The sequence below is a fragment of the Rhinopithecus bieti genome, unplaced genomic scaffold (assembly GCF_001698545.2).
Source record: "Rhinopithecus bieti isolate Rb0 unplaced genomic scaffold, ASM169854v2 scaffold_5191, whole genome shotgun sequence".
Taxonomy (NCBI): Eukaryota; Metazoa; Chordata; class Mammalia; order Primates; family Cercopithecidae; genus Rhinopithecus; species Rhinopithecus bieti.
Window position 1 is genome coordinate 164,320 of NW_016804727.1, and position 15,374 is coordinate 179,693.

General features: G+C 35.2%; 1 protein-coding gene across 1 annotated transcript in view; it reads left to right on the plus strand.

Moving 5' to 3' along the window:
- The first annotated feature begins 13,196 nt into the window (after positions 1 to 13,196).
- CALCR (calcitonin receptor) overlaps positions 13,197 to 15,374 on the plus strand; it is a 62,047-nt gene continuing 59,869 nt past the window's right edge. The window contains exons 1-2 of the mRNA XM_017870296.1: positions 13,197 to 13,344; positions 15,017 to 15,127. Of these exons, the coding sequence (XP_017725785.1) occupies positions 13,281 to 13,344; positions 15,017 to 15,127 (175 nt within the window). The 5' untranslated portion in view covers positions 13,197 to 13,280. The remainder of the gene's footprint in view (positions 13,345 to 15,016; positions 15,128 to 15,374) is intronic.

Consider the following 15,374-nt stretch of genomic DNA (forward strand, 5'->3'; position numbering starts at 1 on the left):
CGAGGACTCTGTTCTGTTCCATTGGTCTATATCTCTGTTTTGGTACCAGTACCATGCTGTTTTGGTTACTGTAGCCTTGTAGTATAGTTTGAAGTCAGGTAGCGTGACGCCTCCAGCTTTGTCCTTTTGACTTAGGATTGTCTTGGCAATGCGGGCTCTTTTTTGGTTCCATATGAACTTTAAAGCAGTTTTTTCCAATTCTGTGGTTTTTTTGAGATGGAGTCTTTCTCTTTCGCCCGGGCTAGAGTGCAGTGGCCGGATCTCAGCTCACTGCAAGCTCCACCTCCCGGGTTTTACGCCATTCTCCTGCCTCAGCCTCCAGAGTAGCTGGGACTACAGGCGCCCGCCACCTCGCCCGGCTAGTTTTTTGTATTTTAGTCGAGACGGGGTTTCACCGTGTTAGCCAGGATGGTCTCGATCTCCTGACCTCGTGATCTGCCCGTCTCGGCCTCCCAAAGTGCTAGGATTACAAGCTTGAGCCACCGCGCCTGGCTCTTTTCTTTTTAAAAAATAAAATTTTTACACCTATTGACCTGTCCTCTAAGTTTCCTCCCTTTGCACCCCACCCACCAACAGGGCTTGCTATGTGTTGTTCCCCTCTCTGTGTTTATGTGTTCTCATTGTTCAGCTACCACTTATGAACGAGAATATGTGGTGTTTGGTTTTCTGTTCCTGTGTTAGTTTGCTGAGGATGATGACTTTCAGCTTCATCCTTTGCAGGGATATGAGCTCATTCCTTTTTATGGCTACATAGTATTCCATGGTGTAAATGTACCACATTTTCTTTATACAGTCTGTCTTTGATGGGCATTTTGGTTGGTTCCATGACATTGTTATTGTAAATAGTGCTGCAGTAAACATACATGTGCATGTGTCTTTATAGTTGAATGATTTGTATTCCTTTGGATATGTACCCAGTAATGGGATTGCTGGGTCAAATGGTGTTTCTGGTTCTAGATCCTTGAGGAATCGCCATACTGTCTTCTACAGTGGCTGAGCTAATTTACATTCCCACTAACAGTGTAAAAGCATTCCTATTTCTCCACAGCCTCTAGCATCTATGGTTTCTTGACTTTTTAATAATCACCATTCTGACTGGTGTGACATGCATGGTATCTCATTGTGGTTTTGATTTGCATTTCCATAAGGATCAGTGATGTTCAGCTTTTTTTCATATATTTGTTGACTGTGTAAATGTCTTCTTTTGAGAAGTGTCCAGATCCTTTGCCCACTTTTTGATGGGTTGTTTGTTTTCTTCTTGGAAATTTGTTTAAATTCCTTGTAAATTTTGGATATTAGACCTTTGTTGGGTAGATTGCAAAAATTTTCTCCCATTCTGTAGATTGCTGGTTCACTCTGATGATAGTTTCTTTTGCTGTGTGGAAGTTCTTTAGTTTAATTAGATCCCATTTGTCTATTTTGGCTTTTGTTGCAATTGCTTTTGGCATTTTCGTCATGAAGTCTTTGCCCGTGCCTATGTCCTGAATGGTATTACCTAGGTTTTCTTCTAGAGTTTTTATGGTTTGGGGTTTTTATTTAAGAATTTAATCCATCTTGAGTTAATTTTTGTGTAAGGTGTAAGGAAGAGGTCCATTTTTAGTTTTCTGCATATGGCTACTACTTTTCCTAGCACTATTTATTGAATAGGAAATCCTTTCCCCATTGCTTGTTTTTGTCAAGTTGTTGAAGATCAGATAGTTGTAGATGTGTGGTGTTATTTTTGAGGTCTCTGTTCTGTTCCATTCCATTGGTCTATATATCTGTTTTGGTACCAGTGCCATGCTGTTTTGGTTACTGTAGCCTTGTAGTATAGTTTGAAGTCAGGTAGTGTGATGCCTCCAGCTTTGTTCTTTTTGCTTAGGATTATCTTGGCTATATGGGTTCTTTTTTGATTCCATATGAAATTTAAAGTACTTTTTTCTAATTCTATGAAAAATGTCAGTGGTAGTTTGATGGGAATAGCATAGAATCTATAAATTACTTTGAGCAGTATGGCCATTTTCATGATATTGATTCTTCCTATCCATGAGGATGGAATATTTTTCCATTTGTTTGTGTAATCTCTTATTTCCTTGAGCAGTGATTTGTAGTTCTCCTTGAAGAGGTCCTTCACATCCCTCATTAGCTGTATTCCTGGGTGTTTTATTCTCTTTGTAATGATTGTGAATTGACTCTCTGCTTGTCTATTGTTGGATTAAAGGAATGCTTGCCATTTTCATACATTGATTATGTATCCTGAGACTTTGCTGAAGTTACTTATCAGTTTAAGGAGTTTTGGGGCTGAGATGATGGGGTATTCTAAATATAAAATGTTGTCTGCAAACACAGACAATTTGACTTCCTCTATTCCTATTTGAATACCCTTCATTTATTTATCTTGCCTGATTATTGCCCTGGCCAGAACTTCCAATACCATGTTGAACAGGAGCAGTGAGAGAGGGCATTCTTGTCTATGCTGGTTTTCAAAGGGAATGCTTTCAATCTCCCCCTTCAATATGATATTGGCTGTGGGTTTGTCATAAATAGTTCTTATTTTGAGATATGTTCCATCGATACGTAGTCTATTGAGAGTTTTTAACATGAAGGTATGTTGACTTTTATCAAAGGCTTTTTCTGCATCTATTGAGATAATCATGTGGTTTTTGTCTTTGGTTCTGTTTATGTGATGGATTACATTTATTGATTTGCGTATGTTGAACCAGACTTGCATCTCAGGATGAAGCCAACTTGATCATGGTAGATATGTTTTTTGATGTCCTGCTGGGTTCAGTTGGCCAATATTTTATTGAGGATTTTCACATCAATGCTCTTCAGGGATATTGGCCTGAAGTTTCCTTCTTTTGTTGTGTCTCTGCCCGGATTTGGTATCAGGATGATGCTGGCTTCATAAAATGAGCTAGAAAGGAGTCCTTCGTTTTCAATTCTTTGGAATAGTTTCAGAAGAAATGGTACCAACTCTTCTTTGTACCTCTTGTAGAATTCAGCTGTGGATCCATTTGGTCCTGGGCATTTTTTTGGTTCATAGGCCATTAATTACTGCCTCAATTTCAGAACTTGCTACTGGTCTATTCAGGGCTTCAACTTCTTCCTAGTTTAGTCTTGGGAGGGTACCAGGAATTTATCCATTTCTTCTAGATTTTCTAGTTTATTTGTGTAGAGGTGTTTACAGTATTCTCTGATGGTAGTTTGTATTTCTGTGGCATCAGTGGTGATACCCCCTTTTTCATATTTTATCGTGTCTATTTGAATCTTCTCTCTTTCCTTCTTTATTAGTCTAGCTAGTGGTCTATCTATTTTGTTAATTTTTTCAAAAACCAGCTCCTGATTTCATTGATATTTTGGAGGGTTGTTTGGGTTTCTATGTCCATCAATTCTGCTCTGCTCTTCGTTATTTCTTGTTTTCTGCTAGCTTTTGGATTAGTTTGCTTTTGCCTCTCTAGCTCTTTTAATTGTAATGTTAGGGTGTCAATTTGAGATCTTTGCAGCTTTGTGATGTGTGCATTTAGTACTATAAATTTCCCTCTTAACACTGCTTTAGCTGTATCACAGAGATTCTGATACATTTTCTCTTTATTCTCATCGGTTTCCAAGAACTTCTTGATTTCTTCCTGAATTCCTTTATCTACCCAGGAGTCACTTGGAAGCAAGCTGTTCAATTTCCATGTAATTGTGTGGTTTTGAATGTGTTTCTTAATCCTGAGGTCTAATTTGATTACATTGTGGTCTGAGAGACTCTTCGTTATGATTTTAGTTCTTTTGCATTTGCTGAGGAGTATTTTACTTTCAGTTATGTGGTTGATTTTAGAACAAGTTCCATGTGGCACTGAGAAGAAGGTATATTCTGTTGATTTGAGTTGGAGAATTCTGTAGATGTCTATTAGGTCCCATGATACAGAGGTGAATTAAAGCCTTGAATATCCTTGCTAATTTTCTGTCTCATTGATCTCTCTAATATTGACAGTAGAGTGTTAAAGTCTCCCACTATTATTGTGTGGGAGTCTAAGTGTCTTTGTAGGTCTCTGATAACTTGTTTTATGAATCTGGGTGCTCCTGTATTGGGTGTATATATATTTAGAGGAGTTAGCTCTTGTTGAATTTTTCCCTTTACCGTTATGTAAGGCCCTTCTTTGTCTTTTTTTTTTTTTTTTTTTTTTTAATTGTTGGTTTAAAGTCTGTTTTGTCTGAGACTAGGATTGTAGCCCCTGCCTTTTTTTTTTTTTTTTTTTCTTTCCATTTGCTGGGTAAATTTTCCTCCATCCCTTTATTTTGAACCTATGTGTGTCTTTGCACATGAAATGGATCTCCTGAATATAGCACATCAATGGGTCTTGACTTTTTATCCAATTTGCCAGTCTGTGTCTTTTAATTGGGGCATTTAGCCCATTGGGGCATTTAAGGTTAGCATTCTTATGTGTGAATTTAATCCATCATCATGATGCTATCTGGTTATTTTGCACAACAGTTGATGCAGTTTCTTCATAGTGCCATTGGTCTTTATATTTTGGTGTGTTTTTGCAGTGGCTGGTACTGGTTTTTCCTTTCCGTATTTAGTGCTTCTTTCAGGAGCTTTTCAAGGCAAGCCTAGTGGTAATAAAATCTCTCAGCATTTGCTTGCCTGGAAACGATTTTATATCTCCTTCGCTTATGAAGCTTAGTTTGGCTGAATGTTAAATTCTGAGTTGAAAATTCTTTTATTTAAGAATGTTGAAATTGGCCCCCAATCTCCTCTGGCTTGCAGAGTTTCTGTTGAGAGGTCTGCTGTTAGTCTGATGGGCTTTGCTTTGTAGGTTACTTTGCCTTTCTCTCTGGCTGCCCTTAATATTTTTTCATTCATTTCGACCTTGGAGAATCTGATGATTATGTGTCTTGGAGTTGATCTTCTCATGAAATATCTTAGTGGTGTTCTCTGTATTTCCTGAATTTGCATGCTGGCCAGTCTTGCTAGGTTGAGGAAGTTCTCCTGGATAAAAGATAGGTAAATTCTATAGGTAATATAATGGATGTAGTACAAGAGGAAATTATCAGTTAAGATGCAATCAAAACCACTCACCCCTAGTTGGAATGTAGGTTTCACACAAATCCCACTGATGAAAAGAAATATATGTATATTTCAAATGTTTAACCCTTTGTTATCTTTTCTTGCTTAAAATTATCTGCAGAGCCATGAAAAACTGTTTGATATGTGTGACTAAGCAAACTGTTTGGGTGATTATGCTCTTGAGTATGAATGGTGAGCTGTTAAATGAAATACTCAATCATTGCTATGGAAGAAATTTGTTCTTACTAGCAATTTGAAGCTTAAAGAAACATTTATAGGAAAGAAAATTACTCAAAGCTTTAAATAAGGCTACTTTTAGAGTTGGCCTTAGACTACCTAGAGGGCATGATTAATCTTTTGCATATTATAGATTTTATTTGTTTATGTCCAGTGAGGTGACTTCTTGGTAGACATCTTCATTGCAATTTTCAGCAGCTCTATTGATGACACTTGTTAATTGAAGCCGACATGATTTGCTCTTGCTCTCTTTGAATGTCTTTATTTCTGTCCTAATATGCAAAGGCAGTTCCAGAATTTCTTAATAGGAGGGTCTCAAGTATAACAATCTGGTTGACAGGAAAAGCAATGGAATCTTCACTGCATTTGCATCACAAGCATACTGTTCTTTCTTACATGTGTTTTTTAGGGTGTCTTGGGACATCGATCCTCTTTAAGTCAAGTAGAAAAAAATGAAAATGAAATGCCATAGCCAATATCAGAGATATATTAATTTTAGTCTTTGTTGCTTTTATATTTTTCTAGGACAAAGAGATCTTCAAAACCAAAATGAAGTTCACATTTACAAGCCGGTGCTTTGCACTGTTTCTTCTTCTAAATGTAAGTAAAACAAAATTATTCAAAGCCATGCTAATGAAGAATGTTGAATAAGGAGGAATGTTTTGAGTGTGATTGAATTAGTATTTGCAAGGGTAGGCATTGGTCTCCAGAAGCCAAAACTAAGTTCCTCAAAGCCATTATTTTGCTTAATATTTTGTTAACAAATCTCTCCTCTGAACTGTCTCTAATTTAAATTAGTGTTTATAGTCTACCCAGAAATTTGAGCTTTGTTTACAAAACTTTAGCATTAATTTGAGACATCTCCATATTATCTTAGAAATTAACGTAGATGGTAAATAATATTCTCAGGTAAAATGTTTTCATGTTGAAAAAACTATGTTTTGAATCATAGTTCAAAACTATGACTTGAATGATAGTTTCTGGGCTGTTCAATCCTTTTAAAACATCTGGGCTGTTCAATCCTTTTAAAACATCTGAACTCTTTCAGTCTGGAATTTGATTTCAAATGTATTTTCATCAAAACTGACTACAGAATCCTCAAGTCTTTATATACCACTATTATTCTATAATTCTTTCTCCAACCTTTTAAATTATGTTCAGTTTATGTAATTCTATTTTGTTTTATTCCTAAAAGATTTAGCAAGTAATCGGAAATATAATCATCTCAGAAAATACTATCAATGCCTATTATTTGTGTCAACATTGTTAACCCACCATCACATCAGCTTCAATAGCACATGAAAGGGAGATGAGTAAATTTTACATAAATCAGTGTGGAGCTACCTTGCTTCTTATCCTTTCCATCACATCAGAGTAACATTTGCTAATGAATTACAGCTGGCTGCAAAGATCACTCAATATCTCATACTGTCGTACTGACCCACACAAAGCTTGCATAGGATTCCAGGATTTCCATTGTTTATTGATGTGTAGTATAGGCCTACAAGTCTGTCTAAACTGTTTGTCTTTATATTATTCAAGAAAAAAATATTACTACTATTTCATAAATGTTAATTTAGTTTATAAGGCAACTTTTATTTTTAATATTGTACATCAAATAAATGGTTTAGGGGAATGACTATTAATGCAACCCTTTTGCACCTATCTGGACAATGAGTATAACTTATTTTATTGTCAGGTTGTCTTATCATTTTATCCTATTAAATATTTCTTTAGATAAATTACAGTAAAGTTTTCTAAAAGTAATTAGCATTTGGAAATGCAGGTTTCTTTATGTCATTGGAAATATAATAAAAACACTAAACAAGACTACTGTGGAAACTAATAGAATATTTTAATTTGTCTGTAAATACCCAGGCCTTATGTGGTCTTCTATGGATATAAAAATATTGCTATATATTATTGATACTGTTATTTTTCATAGCTCAAATGAAATCCTAAGTGATCTAGTATATGTGAATATTTTGAATAATCATGTTTCATAAATCAAATAATTATATTGAACATGACAGAAGAAAACTAAAGAACTAAATACTAACAAAATTGTTTGAAGATTATCTAATTGCCTTTTTTATTACAAAGACTTTAGAAAATTTGTAGTGCGTTAAAAAAGTAAAGAAGGTCATTTTTATTCAAAACTTTTAGCTAATGTAGTCTATAATTTAAATATTGAAAAAATGCACATCTTTGCATGAGCCATGGACAGAAACATTTTATGGCTTGTGGGCACCTCTTGACCAGCAAGCATAACTGAACAGGGCATTTAAATGGGTTTGTGCTCTCTTTGCTGTGACAGAGAGAAATTTGCTTCTCTCTCTGTATTTGGATTATATATTTGATTTGGAGGATTTGTCCATAAAACAAAATTTGATATGTCCGTTTTCTTCAAAACATTTATTATGTGCACATTGACACTTCCCAGAGAAAAAAAAAATTTAATGGCAATGTTCCTAACTAATCCAAAATATTGCTTTTTAGACAATAGATTGTTGTGAAAATACACTAACTCTCAAACTCTATCGACTTGATTTTCATATAGTTTTTAAAGTATCAGTTTGGGTCACCACTTTCAACTAACCTCTTTCCATTAGCCATAACCACCCACTCAATTCCTCTCCCTCCTGTGAGGTATATAGTAAGCTTAGAACAGTGGTTGGTATACAGTGAACTCTCAGAAAAAGATGCTAGTGGTGATGCTGATGACAACAATGCCAATGGCAATAATGAAGACATAAAAAATTAGGTTCTTCAGAGCAGGTGTTATTGTTATGTGTTTACTTGGCTATATTCACCTATTTGCTTTGAATTTATGATATATGCAGTTTTGTTGTTTATATAATGTGAGTAGAATTACACAGCACACCAGCCAGGCATCTGATCCTACCCGGGAAAACCAGTACTAATGCTTTTTACAACAGGGTGCTTTGTCCTTTCTTATTTTGAAACGTATAAGTAACTGAAAACCAAAAATAATTATATACATTATCAACATTAAGGATGGTGACATGAAAATCCCATTGGTTACATCAGTTTGTAGATTCTAGGTTTATATTCTTTTTAGAGCAGTTTTGCCTGTGGCAATCAACAGGAAGCTCTCCCTTCAGCACAGCAGCTTGGGTCCACACACTCAGTGGGCTTGAACTATTGCAGAGATGGACCGTTTCTCAAAGTTCCATGAAGAACAGCTCTGTAACTGTCTCTCTACTACTAGAAACTGTAACACAAAAGCAACCTACTGTCCTACATCACAGTAGGAATTGCATAAGCATATGACCATTTCAAATCAGATAGCTTTCTTGTGGACTCCATGATTAGTGTGGATAAAATCTAGAATGTAAGCTCCATGAGAGCAGGTGGCTTGCCAGTTTTGTTCACTGCTGAATTTGCAGAACCTAGAAGAGTACCTGACATGTGAGAGGCACTCAAAGTATTTGTTGGCTGAAAAAAACAATGATGCTTGGGCTGCTGACTACTGATGTTGGTGGCAGCTTGGTGGTCGTATGTGTGGCGCCATTTACTTGAACCTTTAGGAGTGACATCACATATACGGCAGCTAAACTGTTACATGGGACAACAATTAAGAGGTTTGTTTGTTTGTTTGTTGAAAAATAACGTAAGATGGTTTATATGCAAAACTTTGAAAACTGATTTTTTTTTCAGGAAAATAATATGCCCTTAATGTCTCATTTCTATCTGGATGTGATCATATAATCATATGTTTATTTAACCCCCTGAAATAAGTAGTATAGACATAACACTTACAATAAATAGGATATTTTAAGTCTCTTACATTGCTTGGTAGTTTCATCCAATCATTACTGGTTTTATTTTGTCTCTGTATTGCTGAAAATAATACCACCTTCCCAGCAATTCTTATTTGTATAAAATTATCAGCAAAATTTAACATTTAATAAACTTTATGAAATTTGTATATATGTTATTTTAAGCAGTAGTAATTCCATGGTTGGAATTTTATATGTATATATATTATATATATAATCATACATATACATATATTTATATGTTTCTTTCTATCTATCTATCTATCTATCTATCTATCTATCTATCTATCTATCCAGTCAGCCCTCTGTATCCATGGGTTGTACATCCATAGACTGAACCAATCTCCGATAGAAAATATTCAGGAAAAAATTGTATTGAAAACGTACAGACTCTTTTTCTTTTTATTATTTCCTAACTAATACAGCATAACAACTATTTACATCACATTTATATTGTACTAGGTATAAATAATCTAGAGATGATTTAAATAATACAGGAGGATGTACATAGGTTATATGCAAATACTACACCATTTTATATGAAGGACCTAAGCATCCTCAGATTTTGGTATCCACAGGAGGTCCTGCAACCAATCCCCTGAGTATACCAAGGGATGACTGTATACATAAACAGAATGTGCCAATGAGTATGTTATTTTAGGAAGAAGGCCACTGAGACATTCATCTACTGCTGGGAAAATTCCATCTTCAGCGCTCAAATATGAACCAGACCAGGAACTGATGCAGATTATTACTGCTCATCTGACAACAGAGGTTCTAATTTTTCATTCCTTCAGTGTTGAAACAATCTCTACTGAACCAGCTTCTAACAAGTTCACTGGAGTTTGTTTCAATATTGCAAGAATGATAAGATGGAAGCTACTTTCATCAGCATGAATTATAACTACTCATATACAGATTGTCATATTTCCACTGTTACTGATGTTAAAACTGCATTAAAGCAAATAAAAATGTAATTGAAAATACAGTGTAGGGTTTTCTGCTTGATATCCTCGGACATACTATTTGCCTATGGTTTCCATGAATTTCCAACTAAAGCAGGAAAATCTCTTACTTGGTTGTCAGCCATATAAAAAGAGAATTCAGAATGTTACTTTTGGGAAGAAAGCCAGCTTTAAACAAAATAGTTCTTAGTGTTTAGCATATCTAATACAAGTGACAGATACGATTTATATATGACATAATATTCCATCTTTGAATTCAATTTGAAGATGGTGAGAAAATGGTCCAGAAATTAATAATATATCAAATGATCATTCTCATATTAACTGAAGATTTTAGAGCCACAAAAGAAGAATCTAAATTACATGTATAAGCTGAACCAATAATTAATACCTCTATTGTGAAGGCATCATGATCCATCCTTGCTTTGTGGTTACCTGATATGTAATTTAATTTTTAAAACATACATATTCATACAAATGTTCAGTAATAGACTAAAAAAAGAAACCTCAACATAGAATCCCTTCAGATTACCCTTTTTTAAAAATTTTACAAATCATGTTCCAATTCCATTAGGAGTATCTAAGAATTTTATGACTGATGATTCTTTATTGTTCATAACTTCAGGTATCAGAAATACATTTTATAGTGTTGGTCCATCTTGCCATACAGTAAGCTCTATGAGAGCATGATCTACACTTATTTTATTCAGCACTGTATCCTCAGCATCTGGCACAATGTTGGGCTCATCAAGTTTGATCAATATTTGCTGACTGATCTGAAGGCCAGTGGGGAAAGTGCCATATATCAAAAGGAATTGTGTTCAGCTGCATTGGTAAAGGATTTGCACAGTTTTAATCATTTTTGTGGGTTCATTACTTTCTCTTGTGACATAAATTCAAGAGACATTAAAATTAGAAATAAAATGTTTAAAGAGTAGTGTCAACTTTATTCACAATTGGTGTCCATTTGAAGTTATCACAGTAATGTTATAATAATGTTAAGTATTCACCATCTTCTCTTTGCAAGCTATTTCCACTGGGATGGCGTGCGACCATCTCCAAATCTAACCCAAAATAGGACTTACTTACCAAGGGGAAGAAGTTCCCCCTAAAAATGTTTTCCTTTCCCAGCATCTCCCCTTTCTTGGCAACTATATTTTTCCCCAAATATCTAGGCTAAATATCTGGGCCATTTGACTATTACTGTTTCCCATTCCTTGTATTCAAATATGCCTTCATGTTTTTATTATTGAGAAAGTGCTAAGAGTGGTACTTTCTTGTTCCAGCCAGGCCTTCAACTTCCTGCTGCCCCCACCCCACCCCACACCTTTAACCTGTGGACATCTGATGGCTGCTGCATGAATTTTACTAAAAGTTCTCCTTTCACAACCTTCACTGATCAAAAATCTATAAAACATCTTTATCATATTATATTATGTTATATACCATGTTTTAACAATATTAGCTAAAATGTTTTGAACCTTTCGTGTCCCTGACACTTTGTGTTTATTTTCTTGTTCATCCTCACAACATCATAGATGATAAATATTATTCTTTCTACTCTTCTTATTTTACATTTCCTAGGTTGAGGAAACAGATCTAGTGAGAGGTTGCTAATCTGCTCAAAGTGACAAAACAAGTCTTAACTTTTTTTGTTATCTGAAGATTCAGATAATGCAGAGTCTTGAAAGCAAAGTCCTGACCTTCTTACCCTCAAATATGTTCCCCTTCAGGCAAGATGATTTTCTCACAGTGGTTCATGCATGTCATTTCCAACCTCCTGACTTTTGTGGGAAAGATCCCTCCATCCCAAAAAGCTTCTCAGCCCACCTTGTGCCTATGCAGAAACTACACACACTCAAGGTTCAATTCAAATTCTACCTTGTATCTGTGGCCATCCTGAATGTTTGTGCTCCCTACTCTCTCCAAACTCTGAATTTTGATTGGATTGTGTGCTGGACAACTTAGCAGTTAGTGATGTGCTCTCGTGTAGGACATACACAATGACACGCATGGAAAACAGTGAGGATTCACCATGAAGAGCCAGGAATATACGTGTCAACTTAATAGGGATGAGTTTTGTTTAGAAACTAGCACATATAGAAGAGTACATAACACCACTTCTGCCATCAATACAACTGGAGAAACTTCAATCTTAGAACTGAAGTTTCAGTAAGTATGATAGAAATTAAACAGCATTCCTAAATTCAGAAAAAGGAAAGTCAGTGCAGGCTGATGTTTTAGGTTTCTCAAAAAAAAAAAAAAAGAAAAGAAAAGAAAAGAAAAAATCACTATGTAGAACATAGATATTAAAAAGTTGCAGATTCCAACACCACTAAAAACATTGGTCATAGCCACAAAAGAAATTGAAATCTGTATAAACACAAGTTAGAGAGCAATGTGACAGAGTGATCTTTTCAAACACCCACATTACCTTTGAAAAAGAGAGACTTGTGATGGTGATGATTTACTGAAACTGAAAAAAAACTATTGTCAATCTGTACCAAAATGCAAATGTGCTGAGATAAATATCTAAGAAATACATCGATTTTTCATTAGTGAAAATAAATTGCCCTGTACAGGTCATCTGCTGTTGAAACCAATTTAAGGAGATTATGGTCAATTATGAGGAGCATAAAACATATTTTGTTTGTTCTATGGAATAGACGGGATAAATTTCTAGCAGTGTACACAGCACCAATAAAATTTAACTGAAAGAATCAAATAAAAAAGCATATTTATTGAACTGTGTCTATTTTTTAATAACATGATTCATGATTCTTTAGAGTAAGGCAAAGTTGATTTAATATTTTATTTTTTGGAAATTAGATTATTTGTTTTGTTTACTTCTAAATTTTAGAATCATAATACAGTTAAAACAATCCTAACTGATAAAGAGGTGTATGAGTGTGTGTAGGTGTTATCCATTTTCAATAGCAAATGCAAATATAAAATGTTCAGGTAGAATTTGTAGATGAAATGTAAAACATTTTAGTTATGTATACGAAAAGAATTGTACATAGAGACCATGAATAAATATTGCTTAGAGAGCAAAAACAAATGTTTTCAAATTTTTTCGTTGTCTCATTTGTGTGTGCTCACCCATTCCTCCTGTCTATAAGTAACTGATTTTTCTTTTTAATACAGCACCCAATCCCAATTCTTCCTGCCTTTTCAAATCAAACCTATCCAACAATAGAGCCCGAGCCATTTCTTTACGTCGTAGGACGAAAGAAGATGATGGATGCACAGTACAAATGCTATGACCGGATGCAGCAGTTACCCCCATACCAAGGAGAAGGTAAAGAGAAGGATGTATATGAACTTATGTTTGAAACACCATTAAAGACATTTTCTTTTGTGGTTAAATATGTGTTGAATAATTTTAATTTAATATGCCAGCAGTTTTCACACTATGGTATGTTTGTGTATTTCATGCAGTGCATATGCCTAATTTCTTTGCTCAAGTTCATCCGACTGCAGTTTGACTAACATCTGCCCTCATGATAAAATGACTGCAATAATTCAGTATTCACACCTGGCGAGCAGGAACAACACAGGACCGAGTGAGGAAGGGGATGTAGAAAATGACAGGAAAGGGAATTGGAAAATAATGGGCAGAGAATTTGACTGAGGTGGATGCTATCAAACCCTATCTTGCTTGGATTAATTAGGTAGTAACTTCCCTTTAACTGTCAATTGGTTGGCAACCCATACTATTCTTCCACACTTTCTGGCCCCACTTTCCAGGAGAATTACAAAATGATACCTCCTAGCCAGACATTGCTTATCTACCAGCTTCTCCAGAATGGCTGTATGTGACTGCCCAGATATTTTCCAGTCTAAACATATTCTATTAGCTGTAGAGGACCCATAGAGAGCAAAAGGGGAGATGTGATGGGCAAGCTCATTGCAACATCCCTTTAAATTTTCCTATTTGTCCCCTGAGGCATTTGAAAAGATTTAATAAGATCTTTTACGATCATATATATATTTGAGACAGGGTCTCCCTCTCTCACCCAGAACGATCCTCCCACTTTAGCCTCCTGAGCAGTTGGGACTACAGGTGCATACCACCATGCCTGGCAAATTTTTGTATTTTTTTGTAGAGCATGTATTTTTTTATAGAGCATGTTGTCCATGCTGGTCTCCAACTCCTGGGCTCAAGAGAGCCTCCCAAAGTGCTAGGATTACAGGTGTGAGACACTGTGTCTGGTCTACTACCAGGTATATTTTAAGACAAGCCAACTTGGTAGGAAAAAAATGGTTAAATATACTCTGTTACAGCACATTCTTTGCTTTCAAATAGTTCAAGTTTTAGTTTGTAGTTCTTATTTTTAGCATTTTCCTTTAAACAAAAACATCAAGTCAACTGAAAGGCAGATACATGTTATTCTTCTGTGTGCAGTAATTTCAGTGTTTATCAAGAACTGAACAGGCATTAGATATAACTCTGACCGAAGGAGAAACAATTTCATTGAAGCCAATGAGACAATAAAAACACAGTACTGATATTTTCGGGGATTTTCTGAGAGCTCTTTTCATTTTTTAAATAATTTTTGAGAGCATTCTTGAAAGCCTGAATCTGATTCTTTTGAATACATACCTTTATAGAGGTAAATCTTCATGGTTTTGGGTAGATTTTTGTTTGTTTGTTTTGTTTTGTTTTGTTTTTGAGAGAGAGAGGGTCTTGCAGTCTTTGGGGCATTTGCTTTTTTGATTAGCTCAACTTTAGAACCTTTTACAAAGTAGATATAGAGCCCTGTTTATCATCCAATGAGATAATTTGGTCACAGATATGCTAAGGCTATTTGAAACTGTATTTCCAAAATAAATGACTTTGGTTCGTTTGAAAAGTAGGTGGTTATGACTGATGTAGTGAGCCCAACTACATGTAATATTGTCTTGAGATCAATCTTCTCATTTAGTTAAATCCACAAGGCTTCAATATTAATTTCCTTCTAAATGGCCAGGTCCATATTGCAATCGCACCTGGGATGGATGGCTGTGCTGGGATGACACACCAGCTGGAGTACTGTCCTATCAGTTCTGCCCAGATTATTTTCCGGATTTTGATCCATCAGGTAGAGTGTTTATTTTCATTTTATGCTCTTGCTATGAAGCTTTTAGAGTTTTCATGGTTTTGAGAAGAAAATCAGATATAAAATGTACCTACCTAATCATACTCCACATTTCAGCAGCTTCTGAAGCGTTTCCTTAATTGAAATACTGCTTAGGTGTATAAATATTACAAGCTGACCTTTTTTTAAGGCATATTGCTAGTCAGTTATATGTGTTGGTATTAAATTCTGGTTTATAAGCATAGCTTTT